Source organism: Dictyostelium purpureum, assembly GCF_000190715.1.
Source record: "Dictyostelium purpureum unplaced genomic scaffold DICPUscaffold_211, whole genome shotgun sequence".
In the NCBI taxonomy this organism is placed as follows: domain Eukaryota; phylum Evosea; class Eumycetozoa; order Dictyosteliales; family Dictyosteliaceae; genus Dictyostelium; species Dictyostelium purpureum.
Window position 1 is genome coordinate 1 of NW_003519547.1, and position 15,138 is coordinate 15,138.

The 15,138-nt window shown below is 23.7% G+C and overlaps 4 protein-coding genes across 4 annotated transcripts; 1 reads left to right on the forward strand and 3 right to left on the reverse strand.

Moving 5' to 3' along the window:
• Positions 1–34: 34 nt before the first annotated feature.
• DICPUDRAFT_154692 (uncharacterized protein) lies at positions 35–2,512 on the reverse strand (the record flags this gene model as incomplete). Its single annotated transcript, XM_003290165.1, has 3 exons — positions 35–581; positions 603–1,834; positions 2,267–2,512. Coding segments are annotated over 3 exons (2,025 nt in total), but the record flags the coding sequence as incomplete, so codon positions are not given.
• Positions 2,513–3,052: 540 nt separating this feature from the next.
• On the forward strand, positions 3,053–4,964 carry DICPUDRAFT_154693 (uncharacterized protein; the record flags this gene model as incomplete). Its single annotated transcript, XM_003290152.1, has 2 exons — positions 3,053–4,277; positions 4,363–4,964. The coding sequence occupies 2 exons, from the start codon at positions 3,053–3,055 to the stop codon at positions 4,962–4,964; spliced, it is 1,827 nt and encodes a 608-aa protein (XP_003290200.1).
• A 1,160-nt stretch (positions 4,965–6,124) lies between these two features.
• DICPUDRAFT_80946 (uncharacterized protein) lies at positions 6,125–8,430 on the reverse strand (the record flags this gene model as incomplete). The annotated part of the gene is made up of 2 exons (XM_003290166.1): positions 6,125–6,462; positions 8,421–8,430. 2 exons carry the CDS (start codon positions 8,428–8,430, stop codon positions 6,125–6,127), a joined length of 348 nt encoding a protein of 115 aa, XP_003290214.1.
• Positions 8,431–10,139: 1,709 nt separating this feature from the next.
• Positions 10,140–14,856, reverse strand: DICPUDRAFT_98608 (uncharacterized protein; the record flags this gene model as incomplete). Its single annotated transcript, XM_003290167.1, has 3 exons — positions 10,140–11,922; positions 12,007–12,354; positions 12,443–14,856. 3 exons carry the CDS (start codon positions 14,854–14,856, stop codon positions 10,140–10,142), a joined length of 4,545 nt encoding a protein of 1,514 aa, XP_003290215.1.
• Positions 14,857–15,138: the final 282 nt, after the last annotated feature.

The following is a 15,138-nucleotide window of genomic DNA, read 5'->3' on the forward strand; positions in this document are numbered from 1 at the left end:
TGAAAAAATTTAATATATACTTTTTATTATCAACTGATCCTGATTTATAATTTGATTCAATTGATAATGATGGGGATAGTGAGGTTGATGAGGAGGTTGGAGATAAGGAGACTGTGTTTGTTGTTGGGGTGGATGGGGAAAGAATACTACTATGGTCCATAACATATGGTTTTGGTTCGGAAAGTTGATATTTATCTTTAAGAGATCTAAATTCTTGTTTTAAAGTATTATATTGTTGAGCATTATAGACACTGTTATAGAGAGTGTTCTTTAATTGTTGTAAAAAGATTTTAAGTTCTTCATTGCTCTTTTCTTTTAAATAAGTGTCAAGATATTCGATTATTGAGAACAAAAAGTTTTGGTCTTGGGCAATTTTTTGTTTTAATTGTTGTTGTTGTTGTTGTTGTTGTTGTAATTGTTGGTTTGTTGGGGAAAGCTGAGGTTGGCTTATTGGTAATGGGGTTGGGTTCATTGACTTTGGAATATTAATATTGGCGATACTGGCAAAGTAAGATGGGACACTACCTGTATTGGTTGGGCTATTTGTAATATTATTATTCATATTGCTATTATAATCGAAACTATAGTTAAAATTTGAATACATATTATTTTGATTATTATTATTAAAGTTATTGATATTGTTATTCATGTTCTGGTTATTGAAAACATTTTGATTCATATTATTATTGATATTATTATTCAAATTGTTATTCATATTAGTATTTATATTATTATTCAAATTATTATTATTAAACATATTATGATTTGGTTGCTGATTATAAAAACTATTTTGATTTGGTTGCTGATTATAATTCATTTGATTTGATTGATTTCTCATCATATTTTGATTCATATTCATATTATTTTGATTCATTGGATTATTATTATTATACATATTTTGTTGATTAAATTGATTATTTACCATATTATTGTTGCTATTATTATTATTATTATTCGAACTCATATAGCCAAAATTTTGAGGAGCACTTCCTTTAAATCTTGGATCAATGTTATTTTGGTTTGATTGCATTTGATTATTTTGGTTGAACTGTCTTTGGTAATTTTGATTTGGTTGCATTTGATTATTTTGATTTTGGAATCTATTTTGGTTTTGATTTGATTGAAACTGTTGTGGACCTTTATTCATTTGATTAAATTGGTTATGTTGTAGTTGATGATTTTGTTGTAATGGTATATTTGGCTTGTTAGCACCACCTTGAGATACTGATACCGGTGATCTTGATGGTGAAGGTATAGATGGTTTGTTTGGTTGTTGTTGTGGTGGTGCAGTTGCTATTGGTGAAGAAGGCTTAGGTGCTTGTTGTTGTTGTTGTTGTTGTTGTTGTTGTTGTTGTTGTGGTTGGTGTTGTTGGTGTTGTTGTTGTGGTTGGTGTTGTTGGTGTTGTTGTGGTTGGTGTTGTTGGTGTTGTTGGTGTTGTTGGTGTTGTTGGTGTTGATGGTGATGTTGGTGTTGTTGTTGTTGTGGTTTTTGTGGTTTTTGTGCTTGTTGTGAAATTGAGGATGAGGACGAGGATGAAGATGAGGACGAGGACGATTTGTTTTTTTTTGGAAATTGAATTGAAATTCTTTGAATTTCTTGTGATAAATGTTGATGAATTTGAGTTAATAATGCATTGTCAATTAATTCTCTTTCCTTCCAAATGTTATATAGGTGGACAAGTGAACCTTTAGTTGGATCATCTACTGATTGGAAAGTGTCAATGTAAATATTTACAATATTTCTTGAAAATAATGAATTGTAAACTCTTTTAACATTTTTATTTAATGAATCGAGCAGATACATAGAACATAGTTTGGTAGCTGGCGTTTCACTCTAATAAAAATAAAAAAAAAAAAAACAAAAGAATTAGAAAAATGTTAAAAATTAAATTATATAAAAAAAAAAATAAAAAAAATTGTGTATATAACTCAAATAACAATAAATAATAATAATGATATAATAATAATAATAATAATATTTATTTTTATTTTTATTTTTATTTTTATTTTTATTTTTATTTTTATTTTTATTTTTATTTTTATTTTTATTTTTATTTTTATTTTTATTTCGTTTTTTATAAACATATAGTTATATGTATAAATATAAAAAATGAAACAAATAAAAGATATTATGTTTTGTTTTTAATTTTATTTTATTTGTTGTTTTCGTTTTTTTTTTTTATTTTTTTTTTTTTTTTATTTATATTAAACCTGTTATTAAGAAAAAAAATTATATGTTATTTATTTAAATTTTAATTATAGTTACCTCTTTAATTTTATTTTCCCCTAAAGAAACGATTTGTTCGGCAACAGGGTTGGAGTTAGCGGCCAAACGAGTTAAGTCAGAAATGAGAGTCCCATCATTGTTATTTAAAAGCTTCAATTTTGAAGTAAATAGGCTAATCCTATCATAGGGTGTACCTCCTTCCATGGTTTTGTTAAAGCTGTGTTCTTGTTGTTTCTTTAATTGATAGTTTGGTGTTAAAATAATTGTACTGTTATCTTCTGTCATATTAAAATTGGAAAAAAAAAAAAAAAAAAATATAATATAATAAAAGCTATTAAAAAATAAATATTATATATTTAAATTATTAATTATTAATATTATATATATTTATAAATAAAAAAAAAAAAATAAAGATTTTTTTAAAAAAAAAATTAACATATAAAAAAAAATTAATGTTTGAAAAAAAAAAAAAAAAAATTAAAAAAATTTAAAAAAAAAATTAAAAAAATTTAAAAAAAATAAAAATAAAAAAAAAATTAAAAAAAAAAAAAAAAAAGCTATTTATTAAAATATTTTCTTAATAAAATCAAATAAAATATAATAAGTAAAATAAAATATAAATAAAATAAAAAATAAAAATAAATAATTTATATTATTTTATTTAACTTTATTCCATTGTATTTTATTTTTCTTATTATTTTATATTTTTTCTTAATTATTTTTGTAAAAATTTGTTTTTTTACTTTTTTTTTTTTTATTTATTTTTTAAATTAAAAAAATTAAAAAATCAAAATCAAAATTTTTATAATTTGTTTTTATAAAAATATGGATTGTTATAATAAAGTTTTTAATAATTTATTTATCAAAAAAGAAATATTTAGACATTTAAATTTATTTAATGTTAATTATTCAAGAAATTTTACAGTACAGGAATTTAAAGAGTTTAAAAGAAAAGATTATTTAATCCAACTTAAACTACAGCTATGTGAAGATGATATAGAAAAGGATGGGGATTTATTGTTATCATTGGTACCAGATAATGTTGAGTCAATTGTTTTGTCCAGCAAAAGATCCCAGCATTTTAATGAGGATATATCAATAAAGTTACCAAGCATACCAAATTCTATAAAGAAATTTAAAACTCCCAAATGGTTCATAGGACCATTTCCAAGATTTTCAAATGATGGTTTATCAAGTTTAAAGGTTTTGATTCTTGGTGAAAATAATTCATTGGATCAGAAGTTAAACCAACTACCAAGTTCACTAGAGGTGTTAAAGATTATAGGTTACTTTCATTCAATTGAAAAAGATATATTACCAAACAGCCTAAAACTATTTCATGTAGAGGCCGGAGGCAAAACACCGCTTTTTATTGAAAGGAATGCTCTTCCAGATTCGTTGACAGAGTTAAAGGTAGTGGGCTTTACATTACCGTTTGAAGAATCAAGTTTTTTACCAAATAACTTAAAAACAATTTCGATTACAAATTATGATATTCAAAAAGTCGAAATTTCAAAACACTTTTTCCCAAGCAGCCATTTAGAAAATTTAGAGATCGTATTTTTATGTGATGATAATTTCGATTTTTTACAAACTTTAACCAATTTAAAAACTTTTAAAATTAAACATCATAACCAAAACATTTCAAAATTACCAAAGTCATTATCAACATTAACTGTAAATTCAAATGCATCAAATTTATACCAACTTAGCACAATAGGATTAAAGCATTTAGAATTTGGTTACTTCTTCAATGCCTTATTGACAAAAGATGGGAAGTCTATTTTGCCTCATGAAACTATAGAGAAAATAGAGTTTGGTTTTTTATTTAATCATGAAATCGGGTTAAAGGAATTTATAAATTGCAACCAACTAAAAGAAATTCATTTTGGCTTAAACTTTAACCAAAAATTATTACCAAATATATTACCAAAGAATCTTGTGCGTTTATCTTTCAAAGGTTTTAATAATGGCGACACTCCACTAATAAACAGTGGCGAGTTATTCCCAAAGACTCTCGAGTACTTAAAGTTTGGAAAGTTTTCGATCAGTTAATCGGTGACGCTGTTTAGTTAATTTACTCAATTTAAAAACATTAAAACTGGGCCCAACTTTTAATCAAGTTATTTTAAAAGATTCTCTACCACCAAATCTCACCTCATTAGAACTCTCAAATTATCTTTACATGTATGATTTTGAATTACCTTCACCATCAATTATGGTAAAGGCCAAGTTTTTCAGAAATTCACTGCTCCGAGATTCATGTTTTAAAAGAATTCTAAATCATATCGAATATGTAGAAAATTCTTATGATGATTATAACCATGTTTTTACCTCTTACCCAAAAAATTTAAAAGTTTTTAAACTTTATTCCGAATTCAAACACCCTTTGGAAACATTATGTTTAAAAAAAAAATCAAAATTAGAATATTTGGATTTGGGATTTTCATTCAACCAACCAATTTTTAAAGATTGTTTACCATTAGAAAATTCAATTAAAGTTTTGGTACTGGGTAAATGTTTCTCACAAAAGATAATATTAAACTGGTTTAGTAATTTAGAAAATTTGGTAATATTTGGTGATCCATTGGTTTTATTAAGTGAAGAAGATGAAGGCAAAGAACATTGTTTTGGTTGCCTTAAATATATTTCAACACCTATAAATAATTATAAATTTTTAAACAATTTAAATAACATATTTTATCCATTTTTAAAATTTTTAAAAAAAAATAAATAAAAATATTGTCTCCTTGTTTTATAAACATAAATATATTAATATATTAATACAGTATTTTTTTTTTTTTTTTTTATAAATAAATATAGTTAAGATGTTTTGAAATTTATTTTATATTTTTTTGAATTATTGAAATTAAAATTATTGAAGATAAATAAAAAAAAAAAATTTTTAAAAAAGGGGGTCAAAACTTTTGCGAAATACTGTATTTAAATGTAAAAACAATTTAAAATTTTGATAAATTATTTATTTTATATATAAATATAAAAAATAATACAATTGAAGTCATCAGTTGCTCCATTAACTCAGTCGGTTAGAGTGAAGTACTTATAGAATAGTATGATATGCTTTGGTCCCGAGTTCGATTCTCGGATGGAGCAATACCTTTTAAGAAGCTTTTATCTTTCCGGTGATCTTTCCGGTGATTTGAAATATGTAGATGATTTAAAAAAAAAAAAATTAATATAAATATTTTAATCAAGAGATATGCATCGAAACATTCCCACCCAAATTACAGGTTTTTTATTTATTTTGTACTATTTTCTACTCTAAAACCACTTTATAAAGAATTTCATCATGATGTTTAAGAATAAAGAACATCTTTAACAATTTCTAATAACAAATATAATTTCCAAAATTTGATCGGATAAATAACTGTTAGAAGAGCAAAAAGGTTATAATTTTAGAAAATAGACTATAATGCCTCATTTATTTTGCCCCTAATTGAATATGTATAACCATTAGAAGATAAACATGGAAAGGATAAGTATGACAATTAGTTTTCAAATGCCACACCAAAACAGTATTAATTCTTTGTTAAAATAAAAATAATAAAAATATTTATCTATTACAGTACCCGAGATATATATTTATACCCTGATGATATTAAATATTTATTTTATATTATTTATTTGAACAACCCAAAACAATTGATATTATTAATAAATAATTTTTGAATCAAATCCTTATATTTTAATTAGGGAATAAAATTAGTCTAAGTTTGACAAAAAAAAAAAAATTTCTAAGTTTTCCCCTCACCCACACCACCCACTTGACTAATTTTTTCATTTTAAAAACTTAAAAAAAAAAAAAAAAAACTTAAAATTACATTATTTTTTTGTATGAAAAAAATTAAAATTCTTGAGCAATTTTATTTAATCATACTATTTTTGAAATATTTGAATAATAAAAATGACAGAGTTTTCGACAATATCTACTCTTGAAATGTTTACCCATTCCCTTAATAACACACATTGTTCTATTCTTTCCCAAACCAAATTTGATCTGTTGTCTGTAACCAACAACTTAGCACCCGAAAATGTTCTTTCAATTTCAACGGACGAAGAAGCAACTGAAAGTACAATTGAATATAATGTTGGATATTCAATACTATTTTCTTTCCAATTTTTTTTGACTAGATCTTCAATTGAATTTCTATGATCTAAACTTTCTTCTAAGTATTTTTGGATTTCTTTATACTTTGAAATATATGTATTTGTTTCTTTTTTTTCAAGGGGAATTGAAAATTGAATTAAAGGTTCATCATAGTTACTCTATACTATCTCTTTGGCAAATTAGGTATCATTTGAAAGATTGTTTTTTTCTCTATATTTTTTTGTTGTATAATAATTAGGGAATAAAATTTAGTTTATTTTTTGAAAAAAAGGGGTTTCTAAGTTTTTAATTAAAAGGTGTTCAAAATTTTTATTTATATTCAACAGATGTATATTCTTGAATGTGTATAATGAAATAAATTTTATAAAATTATGGTAAAAAAAATCCTTATTTGTTTTAATGCTAAATAAACCTTGATTATATTTTAATGATACACAATTGTTGATATTTTTATATGCAATTAAATTCTTGATATTTTTAATTATCCATAATATTTGATATATAATGAATGAAACACAATACTTGATAATTTTTAATGATCCATAATATTTAATGTTCTTGAATGTAACGCAATACTTGATATGTTTTATTGATCCAATAAAATAATTAATTTATAATTATTATACAATAAATCTTGATTTTATTGAATGATCCTATCCAATTGTATATTCTTGAATGAGAATAATAATAATAAATTTTATTAAAAAATAAATTATTGATATGTTTTAATGCTAAAAAACCCTTGCTATGTTTTGATTATATATATATTAAAGCTTGATATGTTTTAATGCTAAAAAATCCTCTATATGTTTTGATAATATTTTTTTTTTTTTTTTTTTAATGATATGCTTTAATAATCTAAAATAATTATTTTGATCCAATAAAAAGATAGCTTTAATGCTAAAAATCCTCGATAGTTTTAATGCTAAAAAATCATTTATATTTTTTAATGCTAAAAATCTTTTATATGTCTTAATGCTAAAAAATCCTGGATAGCTTTAATGCTAAAAAATCCTCTATAGTTTTAATGCTAAAAAATCTTTTATATGTCTTTATAATGATATAAAATTATGGTATCAAAATAAAAAAAAAAAAAACTATAGTTGAATTATAATAATTAAATGCAAAAAAATCCTCGATATGCTTTAATGCTAAAAAATCATTGATGTGTTTTAATGCTAAAAATCCTCGATATGTTTTAATGCTAAAAAATCCTCGATATTTTTTGATAATATTTTTAATTATTTTTTATTTTTTATACTATTAGCCACTCTTTGTAAAGAGTGTTTCCAGCTCTACCACGGGGAGGTTAGTATATTAGAGCCGAATGGTTAATTATGTATCCAACCACGCAGAATACATAATTAACCACCACTTACCTGAATGTATATATTTGTGAATTGTTTTTATATATTAGTAGTTAATTATGTATCCCACAACGCAGAATACATAACTAACCACCATATTGATAATAGAATGAAATGAAATGTAATGGGTGAATAAAAAAACAGCAAATAAATGTAGTGGGTGAGAATATTAGAGCCGAATGGTTAATTATGTATCCCACCACGCAGAATACATAATTAACCACCATATTGATAATAGAATGAAATGAAATGTAATGGGTAAATAATTAAAATAACAAATAAATGTAGTGGGTAAAAAAACAACAAATAAATGTAATGGGTGAATAAAAAAACAAACAAATAAATGTAATGGAAATTTGACTTGACAAAGATAAAATTTTTTAATGCACTTGTTTCTTGTTGGTGTTGCTAAATAGTCCTTGGTATATTTGGATATTACACAATAGTTTATATGTTTATTTTTATTTTTATCTATATTTATATTCTATTTCTTTCAAATTTGATTTCTATACTTGATATTTTTGTGTGATCCATATTACTTAATATTTTTTAAATGCTATATAATATTTGATATTTTTTATGATCCATAATACTTTTTATTTTATAAATGCTAAATATTTGATACTTTAACATGATCCATATTACTTGATATTTTTGTATGATCCATATTACTTTTTATTTTATCAATAATACTTACCAATAATCATTACATTCAATAAAAAAACAAAAGATAATTGATTGAAAACTTAATTGAATGATAAATAATATTTGATATTTTTTAATGATAAATAATACATGATATTTTTAAAAGATAAATAATACTTGATATTTTTTAATGATAAATAAAACTTTATATGTTTAAATGCTAAATAATACTTGAAAATTTTAAATGATTCATAATATATGATATTTTTAATGATAAATAAAACTTGATATGTTTAAATGCTAAATAAATATTTAAATGCTAAATATTACTTGATATTTTAAATGGTAAATAATACTTGATATTTTTGTATGATCCAGGTTATTTGATATTTTTTAAATGCTAAATAATACTCGATATTTGTTTGATCCATATTACTTGATATTTTTTATGCTAAATAATATTTTTGATTTCTGTATGATCCAAAATACTTAATCAATTTTTTATTTACTTGTATATTATATATTATAATTGATTTTTTTTATTATCACACTACATTTTCCAAAATATTTAATATATTTTTTATTATCACGCTGCATTTTCCAAAATATTTATTTATATTATTTTTTTTTTTTTTTTTTTTTTTTCTTTTAATTTTATTTTAAATCAAATATAAATATTTATTAATTTTTAAATAATTTTTTTGAAATTATTTCTTTTTCTTTTTTTTTATAGCTTTTAATAAAATTTTATATATTAAAATTTTTTTTTTTTTTTTTTTTTTTTTTTTTTGGAGGCAAAAAAATCATTTTTTTGTTTTTTTGAAAAAAAACCCCCAAAAGTTTTAAGGCAAAAAAACCCCCGATAGTTTTTTGGCTAAAAAACCCCCGATAGTTTTAAGGGAAAAAAAATCTTTTAATTATTTTAAGGCAAAAAAACCCTGGAAAGTTTTTTTGCAAAAAAACCCAAGAAGGTTTTAAGCCAAAAAAACCCCCGGGAGCTTTAATGCTAAAAAAATCTTTTATATATTTTAGATTAAAAATTTAATTTAAAATTAATTAATTAATTAATCTATAACTATTTCCTAATTTATTTAAAACATCAATCCCAAAATAAGTAAAAACTTGTATTGCAGAAAAAAATGTAGATCTGCTACAATCAAAATTGGTAATAATTTGAAACAGGGGAGGTTTTTTTTTTTCAAAATTTTTTATTTTTCAAATAAATTAAACACATCTTCCTTTTAAAGAAATCATTTTTCCATTTATATTATTTTATTATAATTCATTTCATAATTGATATGTGGAAAAGGAATAAAGCAAGAATTTAGTAGTTCATTATATGATAATGAAATTCGTATGATTGTTGAATGAAAATACATTAAAAAAAAAAAAAAAAAAAAAAAAAAAATTTATTTAATTTTATAATTTTATTTTTTTTTTAAATTTCTTTAAAATTTTTTTGAAGATTTTTTATTTTTTTTTTTAATTACAATGAGCGCTTTTTTTAAAATTTTTTTTTTTTAAATTTTGGAATTTTATTAATTGTAACATTTTTATTTTCCTTTTCAAAAACCACCACAAAACCATATTGATAAATAAAAAATGAGTGAAGAAATATCAGTTGGAGTCGAACGAGATTCAATAGAAAAATTAAAGAGAAACGATTTACAAAGATTTTGTAAAGAATTAAATTATAAAGGAACATCAAAGAATTCACATTTAATAGATGCACTTTTAAATTATAAAAATACATTATAAAATAGTTTTATTTTTAATCAATATTTACAATTTGTTTTTCTCTGTTGTGATTATTATTATTATTGTTATTATTTACACTTGAGTTTATATTTCTATAGCTAATGTTTTGTTTTGTTGGTGTTTGTTTAGTTGGTGTTTGTTTAGTTGGTGTTTGTTTAGTTGGTGTTGATTCTCGAAGATATGATATTTCCTCATCGTTAAATGTGCTATCTTGACTTTTATATCGAAAATTGTTATGGTTTATATTATGATTATTGTTTTTATTATTATTATTATAAGATGAGGCAATTGTTGGAGATGTTTGTCGTGGGGTACCATTGTTGATATTATTATTGTCCATGTTGTTAATATAAAAATCTCTAAATAAAGCCTTTATATCTTCTACAGATAATCGACAATTATCAATAAATTCGAGGGTGTCAAAACTATCTGATAAAATAATATTACTATTGATTTTTTTTGTATCTTGCAATGCCATGATTCTTTCTTCAATGGTATCTCTCATAACGAATCTTTTGATTTTTAAATCACGAGTTTGATTTAAACGGTCAACTCTTCCAATAGCTTGTTCTTCAACAGCAGAGTTCCAATAAGGGTCGCACATGTAGACCATGTTAGCTCTATGTAAATTAAGACCAACGCCACCACATTTTAACGAGATTAACATAACTCTAGGGCCACCACTTTCCCTGCTAAATTCTTTAATGATACTTTCTCTTTTTTTAAGTGGAACTTTACCATCATATCTACAATAATGTTCATCTAAATTCCAACCATTATGTTTAAAACATTCCTCAATTAAATCTAAAAATCTGGTCCATTGTGAAAATACTAAACATTTAAATTGATTTTTCCCTTCTGGCAATGGTAGTTTGCTTAGTTCTTCGTCTCTTTCCTTTTCAATTTGCTTTTGACTCTTCTTCTTTGGTGTTGGCACTTTCTTTTCTTTTGATTTTAATTTCTTTTTCTTTGGTTCATTTATTGTAAATTCTTTTTCAAACTCTTCTTCATCTTCGGAATTAATTAATTCATCAAAACTATTGTTGATTTTGGTTCTGTTTCTGGTTGTTGATGATTCTGATGATTCTGATGATATTGATGATTTTAGTGGTTTGTATTCATCATCATCATCATCATCATCTATTATATAACTATCATTTGAATGTTCATCTATTTCATTATTACTATTATTATTGTTACTAATGCTATTTTTATTTATTTGGAAATCATCGTGGTCATCTTCAATATAAGAATAATTGGTATCAACCATATTGTTTTGAATATCTTCAAAAAGGGCTTTAATTTTAGTTGAATACAATCGGCACTGATATCTTTGAATATTTTCTTGGGCCATTAGTCTTTCGATAGATCCAAGAATCTCTTTGTCTAATTCTTCTTTTTCTTTTCTAAACTCTTGTTCTTCTTTATCATCTTTCTTTTTTTTGGTAAGGTTTTTAATTTTCTTTATCTTTACACCTTCTGGAATAACATCATTTAAAAGCTCAATCATCTCTTCTGTTTCACTTTTTTCTACTACCTTTACTTTTATTTCTTTTGTGAAACCATTTTTATAAATAGTTGAGTCACATCTTTCACATAAAAATGAATTGCACCTTGAAAATATGTTGTCAATACATACTTGGCAATAAATATGGCTACATTTGCTATATAGTAGGTCTTTAGTTACATCATTACATAAATTGCAAACTTTTTCTTTTTCCAGTTCTGAAATCTTTGGGGCAACCAAAGTAATATGATCACAGCATGTTCTTAGTCTTGTAATCAACGAAAAAATTCTAAATTATTATTTAAATTGATATTAGTAAAAAAAATTTTTGGGAATAATTAAAACTTTACAAATATTATAATATAATACCTACAATGCATAATGTCTCATTAAGCCGCCTTTATTTTCAATTTTTTTGAGAGCCTCTGATGATTCTTTAAATACCAATGAATAAGCCATCTTTTCTTCTTTATCGAAATCCAATTTAACAATCTCTTCATGTCTTTTGACTTGTCTAACACCAGAGTCATTTTTATTTCTTGTAATAAGAATTGGATTTACAAACTCTTTAACACCAGCAACTTGATACCTATTGACTATTTCATCCCATGTTTTTGTATTTTGCGCAATTGGATAGCAGTTTAGAAAATGTAACATAGGATATAAATCGTGAACTGTATTTGGTGTGGGCGTTGCAGTTAAACACCAACGATTAATCGAACTAATGTTATAAGGAAAATAAAAAATATTATTAGAATTTAACTAAATATATTTTATTTGATATAAATTTGCCAAATTATAATTCTTACTCTAAATTTTGAATACCTCTAAAAAATATAGTTTTTTTACCGAACCTGTGTGCTTCGTCAATAATAACACGCCACCAATGAACACTTAATAATGGTGGTGGTGAAGGATTTTTGGATGTACCACCACGAATAGCTTGTTCAAAGACTCTATATTCAATTGTGAATGTTTCTGGACTTGTAATTACGAGATCAGCCTCGAGTAAATCATTGATGGTGTATTCTTTTCTTTTTGCATTTTTATATATAACAATTTTTAAGCTATTGAATATTTCTGGTTTTATATGCTTCTCCATTTCTCCTTTCCATTGTTCAGAAAGATTAGATGGACAAATAAGCAGAGTTGCCTTTGGCTTTGTTAAATATTTTGAATTTGTATTGACCATACTACTTCTTTTAAGATGACTGCTTCTATTTGCAATTTGCTTCTCAAAGTCTTTATATGCTCTTTCTTGATATTTATTTTTTGAAAACTCTGGATGGTTGGTTAGTATTAACGTAATACTTTGGATTGATTTACCAAGGCCCACTTCGTCACAATTTAGCCCACCATATAGTCTTCTTTTTGTAATCGGTTCAAAAAATGTTATTTTATCACAGAAAGAGTTTAAATAAAATGGAATTTCGTCCTTTGCTGTTGTATACAAAAACCAATATTTATCTTGAGCATCGCTAAATGTTACATACGGATGAGTTTCTCTCTTTAGCATCCACCAAATACCTTCTCTTTGAAAACCAAGTAATGATGTTCTTAAGAAATCTGGTTGTTGAATCTTTTCTAATACTTTTTTTACTTTTTTATCGTCATTGGTACGATTATAGCCTTTAATTGAACCATTAACATCTTCTGTTGTACCATCTGTGTCAAGTTGAAAATCCCTATAAATTAATCTACTCTTGAATAATTTGTTTAAAAACTGTTGTAAAACATCAATTCTTTGACTTGACTCACTTTTATTTGGGCCTGGTTTGACTTTGTCAACTTTATCGTTTAACAGATTTTTATGTGTCAAATAAATATCTATATCACACTTATCTAAACTAAACTCAGTAATCTTCCCATTAACTTTAATAAAACCAGCTGTTATCAAAAGATGTAATTCGCTTTGATAGTTGGTACTTTTCTTTTCATCTGATCTTAAAACACCAATTGTATCTTTTGGTTCTCTGGCTAAGGAAACATAAAGTGAACCCATACAAGATTTGATAAATATTTCATCACCAAATTTCACACGTTTCTTTTTATAATTGCTGTCATAGATAATTCCAATTAGTTGATCGTGGCAAACATGTAATAACCATTTCTCTGGGATTTGAAAATTTAAAATTCTTCTAAAACCGTTACTATTTTCAAAAACCGAAAAATCTTCATCATCATTTTCACTATCCTCCTCTACTTTAATTGTTTTATTGGTACTATAAAAGTGATGTGGCTTTAATAATCTTTCATCAATTTGTCTATACCAAAATTCATCATCATTACTTCTTCCTTGGATTATTTGTTTTTTTATTTCCTCCGGATTTGGGTTAGGTATTTCCTGGCATTCTTCTTCTTCTTCTTTGTCTAATTCAAAAACTATATCAGAATCAATAATACGACTTCTTTCATAATAAATTTTTGCACCTTTTTTATATTGATCTTTAATTTTTTTAACATTTTGGTCATCAATTTTTTGATATGCTGTAAAATCTAAATCATAAAATCTGCTATTGTTGTTTGAGGATATTGTTGATAGGGTATTTGTTGTGGTTGTTGTAGTTGTTGTTTTTGGTGCTTTAACTGGTGATTGACTCGGTAGTTTATTAATATTTTTATAATTATTATTATTATTATTATTATAATTACCATTATTATAACTATTATTACTATTATTTACTGAAGCATTTCTTATTTCATCTATTTTGTGTTTGTTCATATTATTTACATTATTTATTTTTACAATTTGAATATCATTATTGTTATTTTTACTATTTATTTTTGCCGAGAATGGTGAGGTGACCAATTTTAGTTGAGAACTATTATTTACCCAAACAATATCTTCATTGGATCTCTTTTTATTATTTAAAATCGGTTTGTTATTAATATTGCTGTTATTTACTGAAACTATACTAATTTCTTCTTCTAAATCTATACTTTTATTTACATTATCATTACAATTTTTATTATTATTATTATTATTATTATTAGAGCCATTAGTGCTATTGTTGTTATTATTATTAATATAAATATGTTTTATTTGTTTATCATCATCTGACCACTCTATATTATTCTTTTCATATTCCTCCATTTCATTTTCATTCTCTTCTACAAGAAATCCATCTACATATCGGGTGGGAGTTGAATATTTGAATTCTTTGCTATTATCCCTCAAAAATTCGTCATCGCTATCATCTTCGATTGTTATGCAATCTGTCATTTTAATTTATGGAAAAAAAAAAAAAAAAAAAAATTAAAATTTGACAAAAAATTAAATAAAAATTAAAATAAAAAAAAAATAAAAATAAAATTTTTTTTTTTAAAAATATTTAAACAATTTATACAATGAGTATATTTTTAAACAGATTTAGAAATTTAGTGTTTCTGAAATATTTGATTTTTATAAATAAATTTATCAATTTAATATGATTCTTTTATAAAAACTAAAAGTTTCTCTTTTACAAAAATTTTTTTAATAATAAATAAATACATACCTTTGTGT